A 27,704-nucleotide genomic window follows, 5' to 3' on the forward strand; every position below is an offset into this window, starting at 1 on the left:
CTGGCTGCTGATTGGTTAACCAAAGAGCTACGTCATTATCCCTACTTTTTTATTAGTCTTCTTAGAAGAAATACCTGTTCTTTTTCTTGCATTGGTGTTTTAGATATCACAGTTGCAAGTAGTTTTGTTACTGTTGTATATAAAATTACTGTATTCATTTTTGTATTATGTTTTTCTCAAGGTAAGATTTAATTATCCTTTCCTTTAACCAATTTACGTATATTAAATTTTAATTTCAGAAAAACTTTTACTAATTGTACAGCAAACTATTATCGTACTTTGAATTCTTTTTTTGATGGCGTCTCTTACATATTCCTGGAAATTGATTCATAAGGGGGTTTTCCTTATACGTAAAATATAAATTTCATTATCTTCATAGTTTTTTTTTTTAATATTTAATCTACACAAAAAATAATAATAACGCTTCAGCTTGAATTTATTCTTATTTTAATTGTTGAGAGGTTGATTAGTATAGGTCTGTATGCATATTACGCCTCATTTCGGATAAATAGTAGGACCTTTAACTGAAAGAGAACATCAATTAAATAGCTTCTAAACAACCCTATTAAAAATGTTAAAACCGTTATTTTATTTTATATTTTTTTTAGAAAGAAAAAAATTATAGACCAAGATTGTTTTATGTTTTAGAGTTAGTAAAAACTATGTCAGTTCCGGCTGGTTTCGGTTAAGATCTGACTAGTAGATATCAAATGCTGATTATGTTATTAGTTAGGAAATTTAATGCAGGGATTATAAATCTATATTTATATGTCGGCTACAATGTTTTAATAATTGAAATCATCGTCATTTTCGATTTTTTTATATGATTAATTATGTTTAATTCTTCATCATTACAATTCCACACAGCGAATAAAAAACATTGTTTTTGAAAAGATATATTTTAAGAACTACTAGACCAAAACAAATTAAGTTTTATACCATATTAAACCCATTTTTCTAAGAATTTTAATTTAATAATTAAAAGTAAATAAGTGATATATCCACCTTACCAGCAAATAAATAATTTATTTTTTAGATAAATTATTTATTTACTATTAAGGTGCATATATCACTTATTAATTACTTTTAATTATTTTATTAAAATATACCAGCGGAACCATGTTGAAGAAATTTATCATGAATTTTAATTTGTTTGAAGGAGACATTAGAATTGGAAAACGTTGCTTATACAATTACACTATTTTCACGGTAATGCTGTTTCAACGTTCCTAAACTTCGTCAGCAGATTTTGTATCAAAATTGTTGTTAAGTAAAGTGTATTTAAGAATACGCAGTACTTAAAAAGTAATATTAAGTTTTATCTATTGGTTAAGTAAAGTATTTTCACAATAGAAAATTATGGAAAAGAATTTTATATTTTAACTCTGGAGAATAATTAAATCTAAACATAAAATCCTATCAGTTTTATTTATTATAAACAATTTTTACATTGCAGTATGTTAAAATTAAATTTTCCAAAACGGGGAGAGCGATTTATAACTTAAAACGTTGAAGTTATCAATTTCTCGTATACAGTGATAAAATATCAAAGTGAGGAAATTTTAATATGCTTTAATAAAAACACTTGACAATTTTTCTTTGTAATAAGATCCTTATTTTTGTAAATATTTGCAAAGAAATATAATTTCCACTCTTCCAATAATTTTTTTTAAATTTTTTTCTCTTTTTATATTATATGTCACTTTTACTTTTATTTTGATGAAAAATTCATTTGTTCTTTCATTTTCTGAGATATCTATATTTTTAAGAGATGGCATTTCCCTGAATATAATAAATAAAATGATATTACGTAATTATTGTTTGAATATCATTGAAGCATATTGCTCATTGCAATTATTTCTAATTTTATTCCTACATGCTTACTGTTTAAACAATTTGATTGGTGTTTTACATTTGTTTACTTAAATGATGTGTTGGGAGAACTGCCAGATCGAAACAGCTTGGATGGAAACTAATACACCGTTAGCAGATTGTTGGAAAAATAAACTAAAATTGATTTTATACATTTTTATTTAATTTACTGCTAATTATTCTTACTGGGTTACCTTTTATTACGTAAAAAAGCTCATTAAACATTTTTTCCTTCATTTAACTAAATTTTAAGTAATGGATAAGTTTTGATAATTTACTTAATTTTCACATATTGTTTTTAATCTCTCTTTAAATTTTATATTTGAATAGAACAATAAATGCGTTTGTGTTGTGACCTTGCCAGGTTTTTTAATATTATAAGGAATTCTAAAACAGTATCCTGAGAAACCAGTAACCGGTTTTTATTTGTTATATAAAAATTCGCGTAAATTTCTTTCTACTACTAACTTACATAATTTTACACATATATATATGTAAACAATGTAAATTATTTGTATTTTATTAAATGCCTGAATCAGAATTGTGTTTTTTTTCTTTTCCAGTTATGTACTTGTATTATATAACTGTGCATTACATTATACAAACAAAAGTATGTTAATCAGATCAAATTTTGAATGAGGTTTTCAGTAGATCTTGACGTTCATGGCCTCCTCTCTAACTAAAAACTACAATTTTTACCACTGAAAAATTCCAGAAGGGCGTGTGTACTTACGTATGTTAGCCTGTATTTTGCTTGATATTGCAGACTGGCTGGACCATATTCAGATGAAATTTGGAAGAAATCACAATGATTTCTGTATATGGGGCTATTTTACTCAAACGGTAGGTAAATTTTTTCATACAATTTAATGTCTCTTTAGTAGCTAAAATACTTTTTTAGTGTTTGGTCTTATTCAAATCCCCCTAAAGGGGTAGAAGGAAAACGTTTTTCTTTTCCTGTCATATTCTTGCACTAAATAGATGATTTAATTACATTTGTATGTCACTTCGATTATAAATTAGGTACTATCATTCGGGAGGATGATAAGTCAATTTTTTTTTTATGTCAGTTGTTTTGTTTGATATCTTCGGACTGGATGAGCTGATTTTTAAGAAATTTTTTACGATGATTTCTGAATGCGGGTCGCTGAGGTCGTTTAATTTTGCTTACAACCGATCAAGGGACTGTGAAGATACAGTCGCCGTAGGTCCAGAATATCAAAATATTTGTTTAATAATTTTTTACTTGCATACTTACACAATTTAATGTTTCACTTAATTTTCTACTTTTGTAGTCTGTTGAGAACGACATCTTCGGTAGCCAGAGTTGCATAACGTTCCCGGCGCATAAAAACTGGTTTGTACAATTAATTTTGATTTATTTAATTTTGCTAAATTAGATAACGTAATTTGGCGTAATCTTACTATATATTACAAATTTTAATAAACGTCATTATCAAACTGGTTTATTTCCAATTAATTCATTTTTTATCAATGTCTCACTTTTAATGTCTTTATTTTTATGTCTTTTATTATCAAAAAAATTTTATTTTCATGATTTGTGTTTTTTACGTATATAAATTGTTTAGCTATCTTAAATATTATTGTTTTTACCACGGTTTTAATGTTCCTCTCTTTATTACAAAAATAATAATTTGATATTTTAATAAAAATCGACATTAATTTCTTTACCAACTTTTTAAGAAAAGTACGGTATTACGTTCGATAACTTTCGGCAAGGTGGGAGTGGTGAGTAAAAATGAATTTTCTTTACGTTTTAATGTATGAGGAGTACGGAAATACCATTCACTTCAATATTGGTTTTATATATATATATATATATATATATTTACACACATTATATACCGTGTGTTGCACGAAGAGCTATACGCTTTTAATTTAGTATCACTCGCCCATTACCCACCGATTCTGTTGAAATTTTACAGACCTTTTAACAAGGTTCTAAAAGTACTTATAGAAATAAAATAGGCTTTTAAATAATAACATCAATTTCAGATAAATTACATTTTTTATTCATTACAAAATAGCTGGTAAAAATCATTAAAACTAGATGATGTATTACTAATTAGCGGTTAAAATTTAATAAAATAAGTTAATAATTATCATAACCTTGCTCCGCTTTCTTATGCAAACTGTAATTACTACAACACCGAAAACCCTCATATTCTTGAGCAGAGCAGCTTAAATCAAAAGGCATACTGTCTGAGCAGCTGACTGTCAATGGTGTATTATCCTACAATATATCAGACAACACAATGACTGCAAACAGATATTTAGAAGTGTTAAATCAACACAACATAATGCTTCACTTTATGGTACCAGAAATGAAACATGCTGTATTTCAGCAAGATGAAGCTTATCTCATTTTGCAAACCCAATTTGCTGCTACTAAATACTCACCTTCAGGGTTGTTGGATTGGTCGTGAAAGTGAATTGTTTGACTGGCCACTGAGGTCGCTAGACCACTGTTTGTGACTTTTACTTGCAAGCTTATTTAAAGGAATGTGTACTCCCATAAACTTAACTCTAATGAAGAGCTGAAGAGGGTCTTGAAGAAGAAATTATATGAATTCCAAAGTATTTCTTTACGAATGCATACACAGGATTTATTAAACGATGCTACATTGATGGATTTCAGTTTGAGTTAAGTATTTTCTTTGTTAATTCATACAAAAATTTCTCATAATTTTTGGAGTCATTTTCATTTTGTAATTCATCTGTTTTTAATCATTTTTATCAGCTATTTTGTAATGAATAAAAAATGTGGTTTATCTGAAATCTATATTTTTATTTGAAAGCTGCAATTTGTTTCTATGAATCTTAGACTGTTGAAATTTTCACAGAACATTTTCAGAATCTTCGTTAAAAAGTCTATAAAATTTCAACAGAATCAGTGTGAGAATGGGCGAGTGATACTAATTCAAAAGCGTATACCTCTTTGTGGAACACATTGTATATTTATTTATTTATAGGTCTACGTATAAAATTTTTTTGGTCGAAAATATCCAAAACTACTAAATAAATTTCCTTGAAATTTATAGGTGCTGTAGTAGTTTGTTTGAAGTTGTACATGTGATAATTTTATGGATATTGGTCAAGTCATTCTTAAGTTACACTCAATTTAATGTTGAAAAAATTTGAGTGGGGCAAGTTAGAAGTGTGGTTCGTAATGATCCTGCCAGTTAAAATGTGGAACAAAATAAAATAACGAATGATTTTTTTTTTTAACTGTCAGATTCTTAAAGTCTGTTGTATCAAGTTGTACAGATTTTTTGTTCTTTTGTTATCATTCTGTTATTATTTATTTTTGTAAATTAATTCAATACTATCTGTTTTATTCATGTTATGTTCTTGTTTTTAAAGTTATATTTAACCTTTTATTATGCATCAATGAAGATCAATTTTCCAATAAATTTTCTTCTTGATTAAAATTTTTAAGCATTTTCATTCTGTTGTTAGGAATATTTAAAAAAAGATGATGTAATTGTTTCACTCTATAAAATTTTACTTTCCCGGTGAATATAGCTAGAATAACTGTAACATTAAAGGGGAACGTGTGGTTATCAACTCAAAAATGGGGGATCGAGATATTTTGCAAATCTTTACAAATTAGGGTCCCACTAGTTTATCTAAATCAAAAAACAAATGTATGTATGTATGTGTGAAACAAGCAAAATCAGGATTGAGTAAACTGTTATGAAACTGTTTTGCAGATATCTGAAAGACTTTGAACCCATTACTCACTAAAATAATGACATGATTTTGTTGTTAACCTAATAAATAATTTTCTCAAAGCAAAGATAATTTGGCTATAGTCATAATTTGGCTATAGTCATATTTTGACTTGATATAGTATATTATTAATTAATGTTCTTCAGGTCTATATCAGTAAAATGTTTTCTAAATTATGGCATTGATCTTTTCAAAAATTTCACCAGTTCTTTATATGCAGTGATGAAGCATTAGTGCAAAACAATAAATGTTGTTTTGTACTAGAATCTGTTGCAAAAATATGTATTCTGTGGAATTTCATTGTTACTTCCAACAAAAATTGTATTGGAAGTCATATTGACATAAGATACAAATTGTACTAAACTGTCTCAGGAAATTTCACTGACTAATTAGAATATAAGTTGTTTCTCACATTATTAAATAATTGTGCCATATTACAACAGGATGTTGGATGGTTTTCTTCATTAATATATGATTATATATATAATATGTGGTATTTATTTTTCTTACAGTATAGGAAGGACCTTGTCCTTTCCTCGTCATGAATTCTCAACATTAATAACAATGATGATTCAATCTGATGATTCATTTAATTATTCTGTAGTTTTTTAATTGAAAAAAATTGTAAATTCTTTGAATTAAAAGTATTTGAACATCTTGCTAAATATTCATTATCTGCTAAACAAGGTACCAGTTTCTTAAACCATCATGGTCTAGTTCTCTTACAGCATAATTGCTTATGTATTAACATTCTTTAATTGATAGCTTCATAAGAATTTTTTTAAACAACCAGGTATCCTAATAAAGTGTTATTAAAGAAGATTCAAAGACAGTTGTAGTTCTTGTTCACATATAGTAATAATTGTACGTGTAGTTTGTACATCATAGATAGACAGACTGTTGATTAGTAGTCAGTATATATTGTTAATTTGTATCCGACAACATAATGATGGCCTGAGCTGATTTGACTTAGCCTTGACTTCCTGCATGCAAAGTCAAGCACTAACCATCTGCACCAAACACTGCCTTACACAGTGTTCGCTGCCCATTGAAATGCAGGTGATAAGCAACGCTATTAATGATTTCCTTCACTCACAAGTTAATGATTTTTCTTTAAAATATTCCAATGAATGTACTGTTTTGAAAGTTATGCACATGTTTAAATTAAAATTGATTGCTTTAATATTTTAATTTAAAAAAATTACAAAATAAAAAATGTAAGAGTAACTCTAATAATTTTTCTTTCTTTGTTTCTATTTCATTTTTATTTCAAAAAAAACCATAAAATAATAAATAAATGATAATTACTGGGTGACTCAAAAAAGACTTAACAACTTTAAAAGCATTAAAAATTTATTTAGATAACAGATTCAGTTGAGTTCTCATGTCATAGCAAAACACATCAAGTTGTGACTCACCTAGTTCATTACTATTGAATTCGACCACCAGCGCTGTCACTAGTATTGTTAAAAATGGATACATTTACTGGTATGAAACGTGCTTGCTGTGTGTTTTAGTTTCACAATTTGCAGTCAGCAATTGCAGTTCAATGTAATTTTTTTGGGAGTATGGTAGGGAGCCTCCTAGTAGGCATGCAATTTACTCTTGGCACCAAACCTTTGTTGAGGCAAATTGATCTATTAAACATACAAAATCACCAGGACACCTATGTGTCCTTAAAGCTGCTATGGAACAACTCGAGAAAACTTTGCATGTAGTCTGAAGAAATACACTCGACATGTGTCACATGAGATTAGAATTCCACAGACGACTGTTTGGCGCATATTATGTAAATGATTGCAGTTGAAGCCATACAAACTAACCATAGTTCAACACATTACAGATGGTGGCAAAGTTGCTTGGCTGTAGTTTTGTGTGGAAATGATGGATAGAATTGCAGACAATGTAGTTTTTAGTGATTAGTCAACGTTTCACATCAGTGGCAAGGTGAACACCTGTAACTGCCAAATATACAGTAGCAAAATCCGTAACGAAACTTTGTAGCACATTCATGATAAAACTAAGGTCAATGTATTTGTACCCTAAGCAAAAAAATACTGTATGGTCTGTTCTTCTTCCAGGAGGCAATCATAAATGGAATCATTTATCTGGACATACTTCAAAATCTACTAATTCCTCAGTTAGATGATGATGACCAAGATGGATGTCATTACTACCAGCAAGACAGAGCACCACCTCACTACTGCCTAGAAATATGAGATTTTCTTGATACTCAATTTCCAGGTTGGTGGATTGGTCGTGAAGTTCCAATTGCATGGCCACCTCGCTACCCAGATTAGACCCCAGTAGATTTTTTTTTGTGGGGTTTTATTAAAGACTGGGTTTATGTACCACCTTTGCCTGCTGATCTTGTTGAGCTAAGACTTCGAATTAACACCGCAGTTGCAGAGATAATACCCAACCTGCTAGTTACATTCTGGAATGAAATCGACTTCAGGTGAGATGTATGTCACATTATAAATGGAAGCCGTATCGAATCAAAATGAATGTTGGGTGACAAACTTGATGTTGTTTTTCTGTGAAATAAGACCTCAAATGAATCTGTAAGTTATCACAGTAAATTTTTATATGCTTTTAAATTTGTGAAGTCCTTTTTGAATCACCTGGTATTATAATTTTAATTTCTTTGATTTCAGATTTATCAAGATGTCCTTGAATCCAGCATTAGAAGATATGAAGGAGGATGAGTTGGAAAAGGTACTAAAATTAAACTTTCATCTTTCACCTTAAATGATGCTTTATTTTATATATTTCTAAGAATGTTACTTTACTCTTCATCCAACCACTTCAGATCAACTGATTACATTAAGAATAGCTTTTTCAAGTGGATTAATTTTTTACAACTTAGTTATTTAAACTAGTGACTTTTTTTATAAAAGGAATATTTTATTTTAAAATTATGTTTTTATATTCAATTTATTTAAACATAACTATTTAATGTGAAATTTTTTAAGTTTTTCAGCCATTATAGAATTCATCTTGTGCATAATTTATTTGTTTCTTACATAAATTTTAAATATTTGTTCTTTTTTTTATTTAAGTTTTATTTTACCCATTCCATTGTTTGATATAAATTATTCACTGTTCAATATTTTGTGTATTATGCACAAGATGAATTCCATGATGGCTGCAAAACTTCAAAAATTTCCATTAAATAGTTAAGTTTAAATAAATTGAGTATAAAAAGTCACTAGTTTAAATAACTAAATTGTAAAAAAATAATCCTTCTAAGTATAGTGTTAAAACTGAGCTAATTTTGTTACAGTAGATTTAAATTTTTCTTACAAGTAAAATTTTTGAACCTAAAAAGAAAAGGTTTGCTGATAAAAAAAAATGTGAGTTCAGAATAAAATGAGGGATTTGTATGATTAAAGATTTTTTTAAAATTGTTAAAAGATAAGATAAATAACTTTAAAAAATGTATTTAAGATTAAAAAAAGAGATAAACTATTCAATTGTAATTTAAAGTAGTAAATTTTTATTTTCATATTTTTGTAATTTCCAAATTAAAAACAAACAAATAAGCATTTATTTTTGAGTCATGACAAAATGTTAAACTACTCCAATCTATTCCAACTGATAGATTACTTCTCTCTAACACCCTCCACATTCACATTGCTGATCCTTTTTCCCCATTATCAGTTCCGTGGCTGTATATTTGTACCCTGGTAGATCAGCTGCTGTAAGGATGATGCTCAGAACTTGTGGATAGAGCCACTGCTTCGTATTATATAATAGCAAAGGGTGCATGTGCATTAACTTGGGGGACTTGTCCACTGCTAGCACAATAACTTTAATAGTTGAAGAATATATTTGGTAATTAAAAAAAAAAAAAATGTTTAATTTGACTGACTTCAAAAAGTGAAAATTTAAAGAATAATTGAACTGTTTTTTTTCCTTTTTTAAAGCTGGTTTTTACTTTAACTTTCATTTACTTAAAATTTTTATGTAGTATTTCTGTTTTAAATATGTCTTGGCCTATAAAAAGACTATCTAGATGAAATAAAGTTGTTGGCAAGAAATGTAAAACATAAAAAATCTACATCTTGATAAAAATAAGAAAGGGAATGTAGAAAAATAATGCTAATTAATTATACTAAATAATAAACACTAAGGCTCTCTGAAATGTAGAAATAAAGATCTCTTCCACATGAGTAGGCTAGAAGAAACTTAGTACAGATCCACCAGTGATGAACTACAAAATAAATAAAAAATATATAAAAATCAGTGCATTTTATTGTGTCTTGAATATATTATTAAAAGCAAAATAAAAAAATTCCTTACCTGCTAAAAATTCCCAGGTTAAAAATGAGCAAAAAATAAAGATAATTTGAAGTTCCCCAAAAATGAAATTCTGTTCAGTGTTGTAACTAGTAAACTTACATTACATGACTATAATTTTGTAAATTTTACAATTTAAAATGAAAAAGATCATAAATTTCCATACTTCTTCATCAGAATATTATACTGCAGAACTTAAAAAAAACGATTGTAGCATTCCATCAATTTTAAGTAAATGTTTTATTTGATTTCAGAGAGAAATATAATGACAATAGTCTTTTAATTTTTATGAAGATGAATCTATTCCTTGTTTGAAAAATCTTGCATTTTATTGTTTATTCTTTAAAAATATAACTCTTAATAAGAATATACATAAAAGTATAACTAATAAAAACAAACACTTGCATAAAACTAATATTATAATGAAAAATTTCTGTTAAAGATTATGCAAGTAATAATTATTGATAATACTTACAATTTGACTTCAGAGAACTGAAAATAGAACCTCTTTGAGTGAATTTTAATTTAAATGACCTTGATTCATGCCGTAGAAAGCATACTGAGAAACCTGACAGTTTAGTTAAAGAACACGTTCTGTATTAATAAGTTGTTAATAAAAATAATCTAATACTTGTCATTTGAGTTACTGAATGAATAGAGTTTATAAAAGTCTTCTAATGAGCTATAAAATCTAAAGATAAAAATGGTCAAGGGTGAAAGACAAGTAATATGTTGGATAAAAACAAATTGTATAAAAAACCCTCTGAAAATATAAACCACATGTTGGGATTTTGAAAAAAACAAGTTTATTATTCATATTCAATCTGTTAAATAAAATGTAGCTAAATAAACTTACCATCATCTCAAAAAAAAATTGTCTATTTTATTGTGATTTTTTTTTTCCTAGTTGCAGTTGAGGCTTGAATCACAAATGATTGAAGAACATAAGTCATCAACCCCTTCAAACTCCTCTGAAGAACCTTCTGCACCACCTCCATATTCGCCATCTTCTTTACCTTATCCGATTGCTCCAGAAGTAAATTCATCTTTATATCCAAAATTATCTGAGTTCATGAATTTTGAGTTTTCTTCTGCTGTCATTGCAGCAAATATGCCAGAGTACTTAACCCAGAACAGTCAGGTATTTTACATTTAATAATTTCAGTTTAATTTTATGTTTGTTTACTTAATTTCATTTAAAGTTTAGAGTAATTTTGTATTTTTTTTGTGTGTAATATTTTACACAAACACTTAAGGAAGTAACTAAATGATGTGATGTAATGACTAATTAGTAACAATTAATTTACATTTATTGTAAACTATAAGCCACATTTATTTTATCAGTTTTGTTAAATCAGCAAATTTAACTGATGCTGAGTTCACTTTCCATTAATTGGTAACTGTGTTCTGTAACTAACACTTTTTAACTAATGCATCAGCAGTTGATGCTTAAACTCTTAAATGGGTCATGGAGCATTTAAATATTAATAATTTACTAAACATGCAGACTAATGTGTGAGAATGAGTAAAATTTAAATAAACATGTTATGAAATTTAAACATATGTTAAATAATAGTGATATTAGAGACTAAATCATTCATTTTCCAGGACATGATGGAGTTTCCAAAAAATATCTTATAAAGCAATCATTGATGTTCTCATACTATGGGCTGTAGCTCTGTCCTGCTGAAATCATGTTCTTTCATTCACTGAATAATTTGTTCAGTTCATTGTTGAGTAACAGATGAGTCAAGTTGTTGGATTATTCTGAAAGTCCTAGTACCAATCTAAAGACACAGTAATCATGTGGCCCCCTCATTTTCAAAAAATACAGCCCTAATATGATATTTAATTACAATATGCTTCACTCTGTCAGTTTAGTGTTAACAGTCTGAAACTGAAATTATGAACTGGTTTGTGAGAAAATGTGAATCAGAAATGGTCAGACAGGTAAAAACAACATCCAAGCATTACATCAGAACACACAGACACATGACTTCCCAGTTATATAGCAGGTTTTTAATTTGAAAAATATTTTAATTGTCCTATGCCTCAAATTCTTTGTATTTGGTTCCATGTAAATCCTTTTAGTCCCTGATGATGAAATTTAAGTTGTTTGTAGAGATGTAATTGTGAATTAAATTTCTTTTGAAGTGATGAAGACAAAAATATGTTCAGAGGAATAATTACTGAAAGTTTAAATTTTTAGCTTCTTGAATACTACTAACAATTAAGAAACATGGCTCCTGCTATGTTGTTAATAATCAGCTCATGTTGTTCAATGCATCAAGTTTGAACTCTTTGATAAATATAGAGCAAAAATGGGTAAAAGTACACATTTTATGGATTCCTGCTCTAGTATTTCATATTTCACCTTAATGTAAATAGAAATAGTATTTTCAGAAGCTTGAACTTTTTAGTTTCATGTATAACCACTGGAATTTAAGAAACCATTTTTTAAAATGCTATTAAGTTAGTTAACAACCTATGCAATTACATACTTTGAAACTACTATCTGAGCAAATTTTCAAAAAATTGGACAAGAAGACAAAAAAAATATCTCTGAAAAATGTGATTTTTTTATTTAATTCAAATTTTTTTTAAATTTCATTTAATAAATTTTATATCTGTTTATAAATTTTCTAATTAGAAACAGTTTTCTGTTCTCAAGTATATTATAATCAATTAACATTTACACTTTAGTAATAAATTTGTATTCTGAATTGAATTAATCATAAAAAAACTATTTTTATAGTTGGTTTGATTTAATAAAAAATAAATACTTTGCACTAGAGTAATTAATTGTACATAAAATCTGATTTTTTTTTTTTTTAATAAAAAATAAACTAAAAATAGATTACAATATTTTAATTTAAAAAGAAAAATTATTCATCATTATTTAAGTGAAAAAAAAACTAAATTATACTTACAAAGGCTCTCATTCCCACAGGTCCTATGCCAGCATTCTGAAAATTCTCTATATTGTTGTATCTAATCATCATTAAAATATTTTCAGTAACCAGGATGTATGAATTCCTTTTCCCCTGATGGTTTGGTAGAGGTTAATGATTCTGGATTTACATTAAAGTTCAAATTTTTAGCAACAGAAATTTTAATACATTTCATTTCTTATTTGCGTTAAATAGATACTTTTCTTTATCTTTTAATTTTTCTTTACTGTAACTGATATCAGTATTTTGGATTTCTGAGATTTTCTTTTTGTACATGTTTAGGAGTTGGATGCATTTCCAAAATAAAAACGAGATTTTTCCATTTAATACTTCAGTGATTTGAATTTCAGTATCGGCCTTATTAATGTTGGTTTGACACTGGAATTAAAAAAACAATTCTATGTGCAATGTAGACTATGCAAATATTTTTGGAAAATCTACTGCAGGTTGGATTGTTTCAACAAAAAATATTTCTGGATTATAGAGAAAATTCCAGCTGAAGAAAACATCTAGCTGGCTAGCAGCCCTTGTTTAAATAAATGACTAAAAAAAAGTAGAACAGCTGGCAGTCTTGCTGTTATTATTAACCAACCTGTTATCAACCTTGATGGAATAAGCCAAATAATAGTTCAAAAATGTTTTGTTAAAAGACTACATAATGGCTGAGACTTGAGTAAAGTGACATAAAATCCTCTCTCATAAAGAGGAGGTTTTTAAGAAGTAATATGATGAATGGTTGTCTAAAACCAGCAAGACTGGCAATTAACAGTTAATCCTGCTGATAATCCAGTTATCAGCAGCATATTGGTACCTATATGTTACCAATATAGGTAGCATTGATAAGTTACCTACATTCATTACTACTTAATAAACACTATGTAGTCAGTCAGTGACTGGAATGTCTGCTGCAGTTACTCCAGTATCTAGAGTATCATGCAAAATCATTATCATGGTTTTGCATTGTTTATGCAAAAACATTATATTTAAACAATGCAAAACTTATTACGACAGATGATCGTTACGACAGTCTGATTCATTCAATATTAAAAACTCTACCTGGCTGAAAACTTTTCTCCTGGTAATATTCTCTCAAACTTCCAAAAAATTTGGATGCAGCTGTAAAGCAATAGTGCATCCATACTACAACATTCCGACACTTTTACAAAATGTTTGATCGAATCTTTACTGGCCAATGCTTGGGTTTTGTTGAATGGATGATTAATGTTATTCAGCACTACAAACTAGAGACTTGCATACATCAATTTTGTTCTGACCAACCTACAGAATTTGGCATCTGTCAAAAATGATCTGCTAATACTGTTTCCATTTCTTAAGACAAATTTGTTTAATTCTTCCTAAATATGATGGCACTGTACTCTGGTACAAAATAAAGCAAAGAAATTGTATGGAAAGAAAATAATATGTTATGAAAAGGGGTAAATAGATACAAAGGAAGATACTAGTTTAAAAAGGATACAGATCTAAGAGAACATGGATTTAGAAATCTCAGCAACTGTATTTATTTCTACTAATGAACACTTACAGCTCTATTAATTCATTGGCCACATTTTGTTTGCTTTCTTTTTCTATGATTTGTTGCTGAACTTCAACCAACTATTTTTCCATAACAGTGAGTACGTTATCTGTTATTATTTTATACATCCCAACAACTCTAAAAACACACATTCTAAAAAAAATTGTTATTTAAAATTACATGGAGGGAGAACACATAGTGAGATGAGCAAAACACATATACTCTTTTCCTCCAGTAACATGCATACTCTTGTCCATCTGAATAAAAACATGTGTACTCTTACCCAGTTACATATTCTTGGATAGCCTTATCATATTATTTACCATATCATGAAAAAATTATTTTTTTAATTCTGTATCTTACTTCTACGCACTACCAACTGTCATTAATATAAAAATGCTAACTGTATAGAGAAAACAGATAGTTTTTTATATACTTTGGTTATTATGATTAAAAACTGCTTCTGAGAAAAGAGAATTGGTTTGACTATTGAAAAATTGGTCATGTGTGCCTGAATAATAGCTTTGTGGCTACTAACATTTACTTCCATGTCTTTAATAAATATATTTATTTATTTACATCAAGAAATGTGGGTGATCAATCATACTTTTCTTTCAATGTATACAAAATTTAGTGACTGTCTTCTGACTTAGTCTAATCATTCACCTCTTTACAGAGTACCAGTGTCTTGGGTGTGTGTTTTGTAGATTTGATACAGTTAAATTTGAATGCTTGGTATCATTTGAATTACTTTGATTATTATATATTATTTTTTTACCAGAAATTTTGAAAAGTCATTAACTCAGAAATATTTTAGCAATTGATCTCACATGTTCCAATCATATGTTGATAAGTTACCTATACTCATTACTACTTAATGAACATTATCTAATTAGTCACTAATGCAAAGGGAAATCATTGTTGTTTTAATTTCTATTATCCTCTGCATCCCTGAAGCTAAAGAATGCTAGGTAGAGATTCTCTGCATGATGCAAGTATTTTTTATGCCTAATGACTTTGTAGTCAATATCAGTTAAAAAGTGAAATAAAAATAAAGTATATTCATTTAAAGGAAAATATAAACACCTACAGGACAATAATTTTTAAAATTGATCATTTAAAACAGACCTACATTTCTTTTCTTTTAATATGATAGAGAATATATATATAACAAAGTATGAAATGTACTGTAATTAATATTTCCATAGAAAAGGCTTAAGAAGATCAAACATTTTACATACAAGTATGTAACTCTAATGAAAAAGTATAATGTATGATCAGAAAATGTTTATTATCTTCATTTAAAATCATTGACTTCAGAATAAATATTTACTTTCATAAACTTAAACATCTTCTTTTCAGAAAATATCCTTACAGAAAAAAACCATGTAAGAACTTAAAAATGATGTATAGCATGATATGTTAACTCAATAAAATTGCTTGGAAAGCAGTATAATACTGCTTATGCATAAAGCTTAACATTATGCTTCAAGCCAGAAAGTTATCTTTCAAAGTTTTTGTAAGTAAAACTGTTTTTAAATGTTTTGAACAAATTTTAAGTGATTGGACAAGCTGATTGCTTTAATTACAATTATAATTGTTTTTTAATCTTTAGAAAAAATCATTTTGAAGCTTAATCAGACATTTTATTTTTCCATTATTTTATATTAACAGGTAAATTTTAGATTTTGGATAAAAACTGTATTTAAAGAAATATCAGGTTGTTGTTTATTTAGGTAGCTTAATTTTTATTTGAGATTGTACTCTTACAGCCTGTTAAATAATAGTCATGTTATTGGAAAAAGAGCACATGTGGTTTATCAGTTATATTTATATTTTTAAAATTTTATTTTACAGTCTATTGACACACAAATTGCTACTATTGCTCAAGGAGAAAGTGTATATACACAGAAGGTGATAGTTCCATTAAGTGTACAACCTCCAGATTTACAGCCAGCTAAAGATACTAGTCGAATACGAGAGGTAATTGCTAAATGTTACTAAAATTCATTTCATGTTGAATAATAGTATAAAACTATTTTTTTTGTATCGTTTCATTTTATTTTTCATTTTTAATTAACTTCAAAGAAAAAGGAGATTCTGAATTTAATCCTTATGTGTTGTGTTCAAGTCTTACTTTTTATGAAATAGATTGATTTTAATAGTTTTAAAAATTTTTTTTATTTTATAGAGAAAAATAAAAAAGTTCCATTTTTGATGCCATTTTAGGGGTTTTCCATGTAACTTAAGTGGAAAATCATTTAAATAAAAACAAAAAACCATTACCTTCTAAATTTGGCTTGTCAAATCATTCCGTAGGTTCTGCAGGCTGATACAAAATTAAAATTGCTAATATGTGCTTTATCATCATCAAAAGATTGCTGAGCTTCATATTGGAATGGTAGCATCTCAGCCTTTCTTTCAGGGGTCCTGGGTTTGAATCCTGATCATGCAAAATTTAATTTCTATATTTCCATGTACAAACCTCAAAAGGGTTCGGTGGTGAATTAATTTGTCATTACATAAATCTAAATTTATTTAAAGCAAATTGTCTGCAGAATAGTTGCTGTTAAACCATATTTATAAATGTCTGCATTTATTGCAGCAGATATAGCAAACTAAGCAAATTGCTTTATTTTTACAGTGTTTCTAAAGCTGGCTATAATTTTTCGGATTCTGCTTGTAAAACTAAACAAAAAATATTCTTAGGAAAAATGACAATTTCTCCTTCGTTCTCCCGCTGTCCGCCATTTTGTTATTTTTATATAAAAAATTATATCTCAAGTTCGGATAGACGAATCACATTAATATTTGATAAGTGTCTTGGTAATAAAGTTTTAAAATTAGCAAAAAATCAGGACTTAAATACCTTCGCAAATTACAAAATGGCGGCCATGTTTATTTTGCAATTCGTAATATTTCCGTAAACATTAGTTTTATCAAAATTTATGTTTTTTAAAATATTAAGCATTTTATTTTGAACAAAATGACATTTTATTTTTTAAAATCGGTTAACAATTAGCCGAGTTATGGCAGAAAATTGATGTTTTAATTCTTTGTCTGTTTTCATGTCCGCTGTACGTTCAATTCGATTAAATATTAATTGTTTTTATTTATTCTTTATTCTAGTATTGTAAATTAGTATCAAATTAAGTAATAATTTTCTCACAATAACATTTAAAATTAAATAATAATAAAACAATTGATATAATTTTTCACGGCAACTATTACTGTTGATCATGTTAACAATGTAGAAATGAAACTTCCTTCAACAGGAATGGTGTTCAAAACTATCACAACCAGCGCATATGGAGCGACAAGAATCCTCATGGTACTTTCCAAAGTAGCCAACAAAGATTTTCCTGAGCATATAAGCAGGTATTTTTAATGACTATCTTTTGGGTTCTGTCATTCAATCGTTTAAATGGAGAAAATTATCTTGCTCATTTAACCTAAAATCTTCATATTTTTTGGGAGACCTACCTCTACAATTAAAGAGGAAATATGTGGTTTTACCACGATGGAGATCCATCACATTTCAGTCAGTTTGTATCAATTTCCTGCATGAAACTTCCCATGAAAAATGTATAGGCCGTGGAGGGCCAGCGCCCTGGCCTGCCCGATCATCATTGAGAATCTTCAACAAAGGATCCAAAATGAATTTCAAGAAATTAGGAATACTAACGGAATTTTTGAACGGTTAAGACAATCTCTCAGAAGACTGGAGACTTGTGTAATTTCTAATGGTGGATACTTTGAACATCTCTGATAACTTTTTAACAATTGTTAACTGTTTAATTGCATCTAACGTTCTACAATAATTAACGTAAGATTGTCACAGGTAGTTGTTTTATTTTTTTAACTATTAGGTCCATTATTGTGCAAAAAATTATTGCTTAATTTGATACCAGTTTACAATTAACAATAGAATTAACAAGAAATAAAAACAATATGTAATCGAATTGAACGTAAAGTGGAGGACATGAAAACAGATACAAAATTACAACATCGATTTTCTGCCATAATTCGCTATTTGTTAACCGATTTAAAAAAAATAAAATGTCATTTTGTTCAAAATAAAAGGCTTAATATTTTAGCAATCAGGGGGCAGCGGGTGATACATGTAGCAGTCTCAATCTTTAAAGATTTCAATACCTCGACACAAAATGAACAAAATCCAAAACTGCAACACTACATTAAAGACCTCACAGTTTGTTATTAAAGCTATCAGCTAAATCAAAACTCTTTAATTTACATATTTATTTGAATCAATACGTTACTTAGATCGGTAGATATGCGGCATTAAAGACAAAAGTGGCCATATCTCTTTTAAGTCGAATATTTCGGTTCAGAAAAATCATAGAGACATACAAAAACAGAAATAAAGCTAAAGTTTTAAGATTTTAAACAATTTTAATGCAGTTAACTGAAAAAATTTCATTTCCCCCATGTGCTCGATCAAACATGAAAAAAACTTTCTTTTCTTTTCATTGGTTTTTTTATTTTTATTTGATGATTTTTAACTCTGAAGTATACTGTCAAAAAGTAGAGTATTCAAGCTTTAACCTTTTTTTTTTTTTTTTTTTTATTCGTCTCTCTAACCTTCTTGGTAGCAAAGTTAAAGTAGTTTGAATACAATCATTTTTTATCATAAAAGTGCCCCTTTAATTTTTTTCTACTAGTGTAGTAGGTATTATATTTTAGTTTGAAATATCAGGAAAACATCATTTTTGCTCCTTTTTTATTTTTTAATCAGCCATTGCCTTCATACACCACCTGAATGCCCCCAGTTTTTGGTGGGCTTTCTACCACTCCCCCTTGAAGGCCTCCAGCACCTACAAAGGGGTGTTTCGCCCACTATGAGAACAAATGGTTTAGAGCAATGAATGATCTGACAGGCTCTCAGAAAATCAGAAACAACCGAGAAAGTTTGGTAGCTACTAACAGAAGATCATAGAATAACAATCAGAAAGACTGAAAGTGAAGGAGAAGTTTTATTTGGGTTAGTGCAATCAATTGTGATTGATAATCTTTCCATCTGTCATGTCAATGCAAAATATTTTCCAAGACTGGTCACTTCTAACCAAAAAGAAAACTGTCTCTGTGTTGCATGTAATATGATGGATTCCAAGAGTGCTGTCAAACTTGATTTTATAAAGAAAATCATAATTGGAGATGGGACCTGGATTTGCAGTTAATTCCTCAGATAAAGGCACGGTCATCTCAACAGAAAGTGCTCCCTTGTTGAAGAAGTTACAAGTGTGTGAGAAAAGTAATGAGATTGGTAACACTGCAAGCGATCTGGTAACGCTGTGTCTACCGGTCTGTGCTAGACCGGTTTGTTCATCCCTTCTACATGCTCAGTACGAGTTTCAACTCGGTTCAGCCAACACATTATTTTTGACAGCAACATCAATGATGTGTTTTTATTGTGTGTTATGAAAATGGAGCATCAGAATTTAGAGCAACGTTGTGCAATCAAGTTTTGTGTTAAACTTGGGGAATCTGTGAGTGTAACCTTTGAAAAGTTGAAACAGGTCTATGGAGAACATTGCTTATCAAGAACACAAGTTTCCGCTGACACAAATCATTTTTGGAAGGCCGAGAACATGTTGAAGATCAACCTCACTCAGGGAGACCTTCAACTTCAAAATCTGACGAAAATGTTGAGCGTGGGAGGGTTCTTGTGAGATCAGACCGTCGTTTAACAATAAGGATGATGAGTGAACAGTTAAATTTAAACACTTTCACCATACATCAAATTTTGACAGACGATTTGGACATGTGAAAGGTTTGTGCGAAATTGGTGCTGAAAAACCTCACAACAGAACAGAAGGACAATCGAAGAAACATGTGCGTTGATCTTCTTGAGAAGATTAACAATTCGATTGAATTCTTCAATCGTGTGATCACAGGTGATGAATCCTGGATATTTGAGTACGATCCTGAAACAAAGCGGCAAAGCGAAGAGTGGCACACTCCGTCATCTCGGCCGAAAAAATGTAGAATGAGCAAATCAAAGATCAAAACCATGCTGATTTGCTTTTTTGACAGAAGGGGTATCATGCATAAAGAATTTGTTCCTCCAGGACAAACTGTCAATCAAGTGTTTTACAAAGATGTCCTTGAAAGGCTCAGGTAAAGAGTGATTCGCGTGAGACCAGACATTGCAGACAAGTAGATGCTTCATCATGACAATGCTCCGTGTCACACGGCCATTTCTATCAGGGAATTTTTGACATCAAAACGCATGCCTACGGTTCCTCAACCCCCCTATTCACCTGATTTGAGTCCTTGTGACTTTTTCCTTTTCCTGAAATTGAAACGTCTTGAAAGGACGTCATTTTGGAACTCTGGAAAACATTCAAAAGACTGTGACTGACCAGTTAAAAGCCCTACCAGTTGGAGTCTTCCAGCGCTGCTACCAGGAGTGGGAACAACTCTGCCGGTGTATAGCTGCCCAAGGGAACTATTTGAAGGGGATAATATTGTTGTTTGAAAAAAATAAAAACTGGTAAGTAAAAAGTCGGTCTCATTACTTTTCCCACACACCTCGTATACAAATCATGAAACAATGTTGATGTCATGTTACTTTCCTGGCTACAGCAGCTTTCTTTTTTTAAGTCAAAAAAGTTACATCATTTTTTCCAGTAAAGAGTTGGTCTTCTAAGTTTTGTGCCTAAAGGAGACATTTAAAAAAGATTTTAACAAAAAAATAGATTTAAATAAATTGCAACTAATCTGCAGAAAATTTTGTTATTTCAGTGCTCTTAAATCCAAAAAAATTATTTTTATCAGACAGAGATTTGTACAGATGTTTGTATGTTGGCCTAATCTTATTCAATTAACTCTGGACTCTGGAACAGATGCTATTAACAACTCTGGACTCTGTAGACAGATTTTCTTTAAACTTGGTAGAGAGGTACTTTATTCAAGGGAAAGATTATATTAAATTCTTGTAAAAATTTGAATTTGGGGAAGGGGTTTGAAAAAAATAAAATTTCATATCTTTACTGGCACACTTTAGAAAAACATTTTTCGTACAAAAGTTGAAGTTTTTTTTATCAAGATCATAAATTTCCAAAAAAAATTATTTAATATTTACCCCCTACCAAAAAATCGCTATAATTTGTCTTAAATACATATTGCTTCAGAAAAGTTTTGTCCATCCCATTCCAGTGGTCTGTGGTGACAAAAATATTTTTTAAATTAAAAAAAAACTATTTTAAATTGAAATCCATCTCACAAGTTACCCACTGCATTTGAAATGTAAAAATATTAATTTTTTATACTTGTTACTCTAGTTTCTTAAAAAAAAAAGCTAATAATGTTATAGGCTTAAAGTGATTGGATGGAAAAATGAACTTATGCAATTCATTATCGCCTTTTTTACAGTTTTCTTTGACCATCAGGGTGCAATTCATTATGAATGTGCTCTTAATAGTCAGACAGTTAACAAGGGAGTACAATCATATTGTTCATCATCATCAAGGTACTGTTACAAACAACACATCAAATAACCACACACCTATGGCCAAGTTGTGACTGGTTGATTCATAATGACCTGTGGGTGTAGCTTACCAATTGAAACTCATTCTGACTTTTTCTAATAAAGCACAAATTCAGCAGCCTCTCTACTCTTCGCAATTTCAATAATGGCTCTGTGAATTTTCTGGCTCTTTCCAAGCCTCACTATGCTACTGAAATGAAGAAGGTTTTATGAGATAGAAGAGATCAAAATAAACGTGGTGAAGGGTCTGTTGAACATTCCAAACATAGATTATGAAAAATGATTCCAGCAGTGGAAGAACCACTAGGAGAAGTGTGTGAACTTATGTGTACTTCGAAGAAAACTTCAAAGTACAGCTTCAAAGTAGTTTTCTAAATATTAAGCTATTTTTTCTAGCCTAAGGTCATACCATTTAATCACATTTTGTGAACTGAAGTGTATAATTTTCAGAAAATGTACTTCCTAAAACCAGACCTTCTTGTTCCTAAGAATTACTAAATGGTTTAAGATACATCTTGAGATCCATTACTAGATTGTGTTGATCTGTTTAAATTACTGTATTTTTTTATTTTTGTAGTTTGGTGGGTGCAAAAGAGGTGCATCTGCTAAACGGTCTTTTCCAGAGGTTTCCATATCAAGTAGTGGTACATTAAGTCTAAATTTAGGCTGAAGTTCTTTTCAGGTAAAATCTTTTGGTTTCAATAACTTTTGGTTCTTTCTGAAGAATTCTCATGATCCAAGAGAACAGTATTTCATTCTAGCTAAGAATTTGATAGATATAAAACCCTGAAAAAATCAAAACAAGTCTTGTAATGTTTATTATCTTAAAGGTGAAATGGCCTGAAGTCTAGATTGTGATTTAAATATTGATTTTTGTTAATTTTATTTTTCAATACTTTTATCAGTTTTATTTTGTGTATCAAATTAATAATACAATGCTCTAATTTGCAATTTCATATTGTTCCTTTATGTACATAGGTAATTCTATGCAAAGATGTATCTGGAAAAGTTGGTCTGCGATTAATTGCCAGAAACAATGGCATCCATGTGAGCTCTGTGAGCAAAGAATCTCCTGCTGCTATGTGTAATATTCGATTTGGTGATCAAGTTCTTCAAGTTAATAACGTGAATGTTGCTGGGTTTTCTAAAGAACAAATTCATGATTTGTTTCACAAAAGTGGTGTTAATGGAATTAAAGTTCTTGTTTGTGATAGGTAAATGCTTTATTATTTCTGTTATCCATATTTTATTATAATTATTTAATTTTTTTTTCAATTACATTGTAATAGAGTCACATGACTTTTATTGGTGACATGTGTATCGTGTAAACCCACTTCTAAATACTCATCCCACTTCAAGCCAGAAACATTTTACATTTCAATAACTTCAAATAGGGTAGTATTTAATTGATTGATGATTACTACTAAATGATTTAGTTATTATTTTTCACAATTTTTTGTCGCTCTAATTTTTATTTGATCTCAAAATTAAACTGAGTAAGTTAACCATTAAGTAGTTTAGGTAGTTTCTCTGTTCCCTAAATTGTCAATTATCATATTATTTATATCAATGTTTTATTTTTTATTATTTATGTTACCTGTTACTTTATCTAGGTAAGTATATATTCAGGATTATGTACATATAATACATATAAAGATCTTGTATTCATAATGTAATTAAACACTTTTTTGAGATAATATAATTGTACACTAAATTGATCACTAATTATTTAAAAATATTTATCACAGTTTTTCTTATTGCCACAACCCATGTAACATATCTTAAATACAATAATTTCTTTGAAAGCAATAAGCTCATCATGCAGTCATTTCTTGTCGTGTATAGAGTCAAGATATCACTTGAAGAGCTGAATATTGCTTACATTTCATTGGATTTGCTTGCTGATATGCAGTAGTACATTTCTTTCTGTGAAGAAGTCAGTGGGAAATCGCTTCACTCCTGATTTCCTCTAGTAACATAGGCATGGGATGCTTGTTCAGAGAATGGCTGTGCTATTTTTAAGAGGGTGTGTTTTGTCAGGTTGTTTATAATCACTATGGTTATGATATTTAATGTATACAACATATTGATAATATCAGGAATGGTATGTGAACTATTTCATAGATAATAAAGAAGTACTGCTCTAACAACTGCTCAGAAGGATCATAGAAAAGTCTTGATTAGAGCAGTATTACAATGAACAAAGTTAATGAATAAAAAAGAGAAATAATTATAATCTGTTGTTAATTCATAAAAGTCAGAGATGTAAAGTAATAATCTCAGAAAATACATGATATTAAGTAAATAATAATAAAGAATAAAATAAGAATATTTTGTGACATTAATATTTGAGTATATATTTAAATTCACGTTAGATTAGGATGCAGAAAATTTAGGTACATCTAGTTATTATTATTATTATTATGAAAAAAACTCAAAATCTAAGTAATATGTTTATATGAAGGGCAATTTTTTAATTTTAAATAATACAGAAAGAATAAGTGTAAAAAAATAAATTGCTCCGAAAAAAATGTAGATCTTTTAGACTGGTAATTCATGCAGTGATTTTAAAGCCTAAAAACAATTTTAGCAAGGGATAGATATCCATTGCTAAAATACCTATCTACTTCACAACCTACCTTTCTTAACCTCACCTCATAATATCCTCATAATAGCTACCTCAAGTATCTACCTTTCTTGACCTCACAAGATTATTTGAATTTTCTTGGTTCAAAGTCTTTTCACTTGTACATATGTTTTTCTAAGTAAAACATTTTTTTGCAGTTTCATTGTCTTATACCAAAATTATACTAAATTATTGTTCAATAATTGATTTTAGCTCACGTCAGACTGACCAGTTCTGCTAATTGAATCACAATGATAAAAACTGACATTGAGTAACATGGTTCAAATTCAATCTAAAGTTAACTATCTTAATTTTTGATTAAATTTCAACATGTGTTTTGTAGATGTGCAGAATATGTATTACTGATAATGTAAACCGCTTCCTCACACACAACCAGCACATTGGCATTAAACATATTTGAATGAATAAAAAAGAATTAAAAATAGTATTTTAGGAGAGTATAAATAAATATAAAATATAATTAAGCATTCAATAATCATTTGTGCACTTCATATTAAAATGATAGGTTGAATTTATATCATTATAACATACTGGTCTCACATCGAAGCAGAAAGCATCTCTGTATCTTATTACTGCAAAAGTTGTCTTATTTTGTAGTCATTTGATCTTAGGTATTTAGCAACTGCTAATGAGTGCTGAACGATATACAACAGTACCATTTCCAATTAATAGTTTCTGTTAATGTAAATAGAAAATCATTTTGAATGACTATTTTACGATTGGAAACCAGCACCACTAATATTTAGTGTAGTGGTACAAAATGTTGTTTTCTTTATAACATAATACTCATAAAAACTTCAGTCAAGCTTGTTTTGTAACTGTGACTTTAGATTTTATGTCATTATTATGAAGAGAAATTAATGTTTTAAAAAACAAATTTAATGTTTACTTGAAACATCATTTTAATTTAATATTGTCTTATCTTTTATGATGTAATTCACCAAGAAATTCCTGCCACCACTAAATTCCTGCAAAAGGTAGAATGTAGAGGAGTGTAATCCCTATTGTAATACAGTATAAATAAATTGTTTTAAAAACAATTAAAACCATCTTTAATTGATCCAGAGGACTATTTATCAGGTCACATAGTAGCATATAGAAAGAGAAGCTATTAAAATCAAGCATTATCATATGCCTTAAAGCTAAATTTTTATATGTAAACTTATATAGCCAGTTAACACACAGCATCTTATAACTTTATAACTGATATAGATTGTTCTCTCTCTCTCTCTCTCTCTCTCTCTCTCTCTCTCTCTCTCTCTCTCTCTCTGTCTGTGCACGTGTGCATGCACACTGTAGAAAATAATTTAAAAAATAATCTTTTTAAAGTGCATTACTACTATATTTATCTTCATTAATTCATATTTTGATTTATTTTTATTTAATTGTCCAGGCCACTGGAAAGACCAGTTACTCTTCAAAAGGATGGCATTGGTAATATTGGAATCCAGTTTAAGAATGGTAAAATTATTGGTTTAGTACAAAATTCTTCATCTACTAGAAATGGTTTACTTACAGAACATCATTTGTTAGAAGTTGATGGACATGATGTTGTTGGTTTAAGCGATCAAGAAATATATGCAATCATTGAAGCGGCTCCAAAAGTGGTTACTGTTAAAATTATTCCATCACTTATTTATAAAGATATGGTCAAAAATAAGTATTGTATAAATTGTTAAAATAATTTATCATTTCTGTATATTTTAGTATTTATTTCCTTAGAAATACAAATTATAGTTACAGTTTGTGGCTCTTTGAATTTGTGCCTGATGATGATGTTCAAGTAGCTGTGGGACTTTAGTGTTTGATCTATGAACCTGGAAAGGAATAAAAATATGAGGGGTTTGGCTTATATTTTGAAAATGGTAAAGTTATTTCACTTCCAGTTTTTTTGGTTGTAAAATTTCATTCCTGTTTATTTTTCCTAAAAAAATTTATTTATTTAAAAAAAGGATAACATTAAATATCATATAATTATCTGCATAAATAATGGTCCTAACCACTTGCTGCCACCAGCAATTCCATATGTGCATGCATAAGATACGTACCCTCCATAAAATAAAATGATGAATTATTAAATAATAATTAATAAAACCCATAATATAATTAATAAAATTTCATGTTATTCTTTGTTTGTGTTTTTTAATATTAACTCATATTGAAAAACATAGAAAGGTTCTTAACTCTTCAGATTGCTGAGTCTAATCTGACTGTTTTCAGTTGATTACAAAGGTCACAATATTCATCCGAGGTTTTCTTCTTTCAATATTCATCCGAGTTACACTTTCTAAATAAAATTGTTTGAATATCAATATTTTATATTTGTTGTGTTATACTGATTACTGATTTCCATAATGCTAGCTTAAATTTTGAGATTATAGTAATGTTTTAAAAATGTCAATATTTTATTTAAACTGATGTTAAGGATTATGTTACTCTGATAGTAAGAACATTGTAATGGGTTTATCCAAAGTGTTATGAATATATGCTTATAGAAAACACAATACAGAAAAATAGATAAAGAAATGAATTGTATAATTACAACTAGAAACTTATTAACACTAACTATATAACAGAATAAATGTGTAAGAAAATATTAACAAACAGTTTACTCATTACTTCAAATAAAGAAAAGAAGTAAAAGGTAAAAGATATTTAAATAATAAATTCAATAATAAGATAACAGAGAGCTTAGTAATTAGAATTATAGGAAAAATATAAAGACAAAAGAGATTTAAAAAAAGTAAAAAATCCAATGTAGCTGAACATCATGAACATCATGTAAAAAGTAAAAATACATCATGTATGTTACATAGAGAACAAAATGTAAATTCTGAAAATAAATAAAAACATTCATGAAAAAAAAACAATAAGGAAAATATCTTATTGCAAAATCAAAAATAACATAGTTTAATGAACTCACAGGCAAACTTTAAGAGTCATTTTTTTATATAAATTAGCAGAGAGATAATGAAGATTGGTCTACTACCTGTTTTGTTAGTTACAAATACTGAAAAATATTATTAGTTACATTTAAGTTATTAACAAAGAAATAGAGGTATTTTAAATAATAATTTATTGTTTTTGATGACACAATTTTTAAAATGAAACAACTGAGGTAATTCCAAAAACAAT

At 28.8% G+C, this 27,704-nt stretch overlaps 1 protein-coding gene across 10 annotated transcripts; it reads left to right on the top strand.

The window, feature by feature from the left end:
• Positions 1–93: 93 nt before the first annotated feature.
• On the top strand, positions 94–27,704 carry LOC142323885 (syntenin-1-like). 10 transcript variants are annotated; one of them, XM_075364205.1, is made up of 8 exons: positions 97–181; positions 2,436–2,715; positions 3,168–3,229; positions 8,283–8,343; positions 10,835–11,068; positions 16,270–16,395; positions 22,901–23,136; positions 25,963–27,704. In XM_075364205.1, the coding sequence occupies exons 4-8, from the start codon at positions 8,293–8,295 to the stop codon at positions 26,246–26,248; spliced, it is 933 nt and encodes a 310-aa protein (XP_075220320.1). In that variant the 5' UTR covers positions 97–181; positions 2,436–2,715; positions 3,168–3,229; positions 8,283–8,292; the 3' UTR covers positions 26,249–27,704. The 10 variants fall into 10 exon arrangements, with proteins under 10 accessions (XP_075220321.1, XP_075220320.1, XP_075220322.1 ...); XM_075364207.1 differs by having other exon boundaries at positions 10,841–11,068; XM_075364199.1 differs by lacking the exon at positions 3,168–3,229 and adding an exon at positions 7,707–8,189 and having other exon boundaries at positions 10,841–11,068.

This window comes from Lycorma delicatula, chromosome 4 (assembly GCF_047948215.1).
Source record: "Lycorma delicatula isolate Av1 chromosome 4, ASM4794821v1, whole genome shotgun sequence".
Lineage (NCBI taxonomy): Eukaryota > Metazoa > Arthropoda > Insecta > Hemiptera > Fulgoridae > Lycorma > Lycorma delicatula.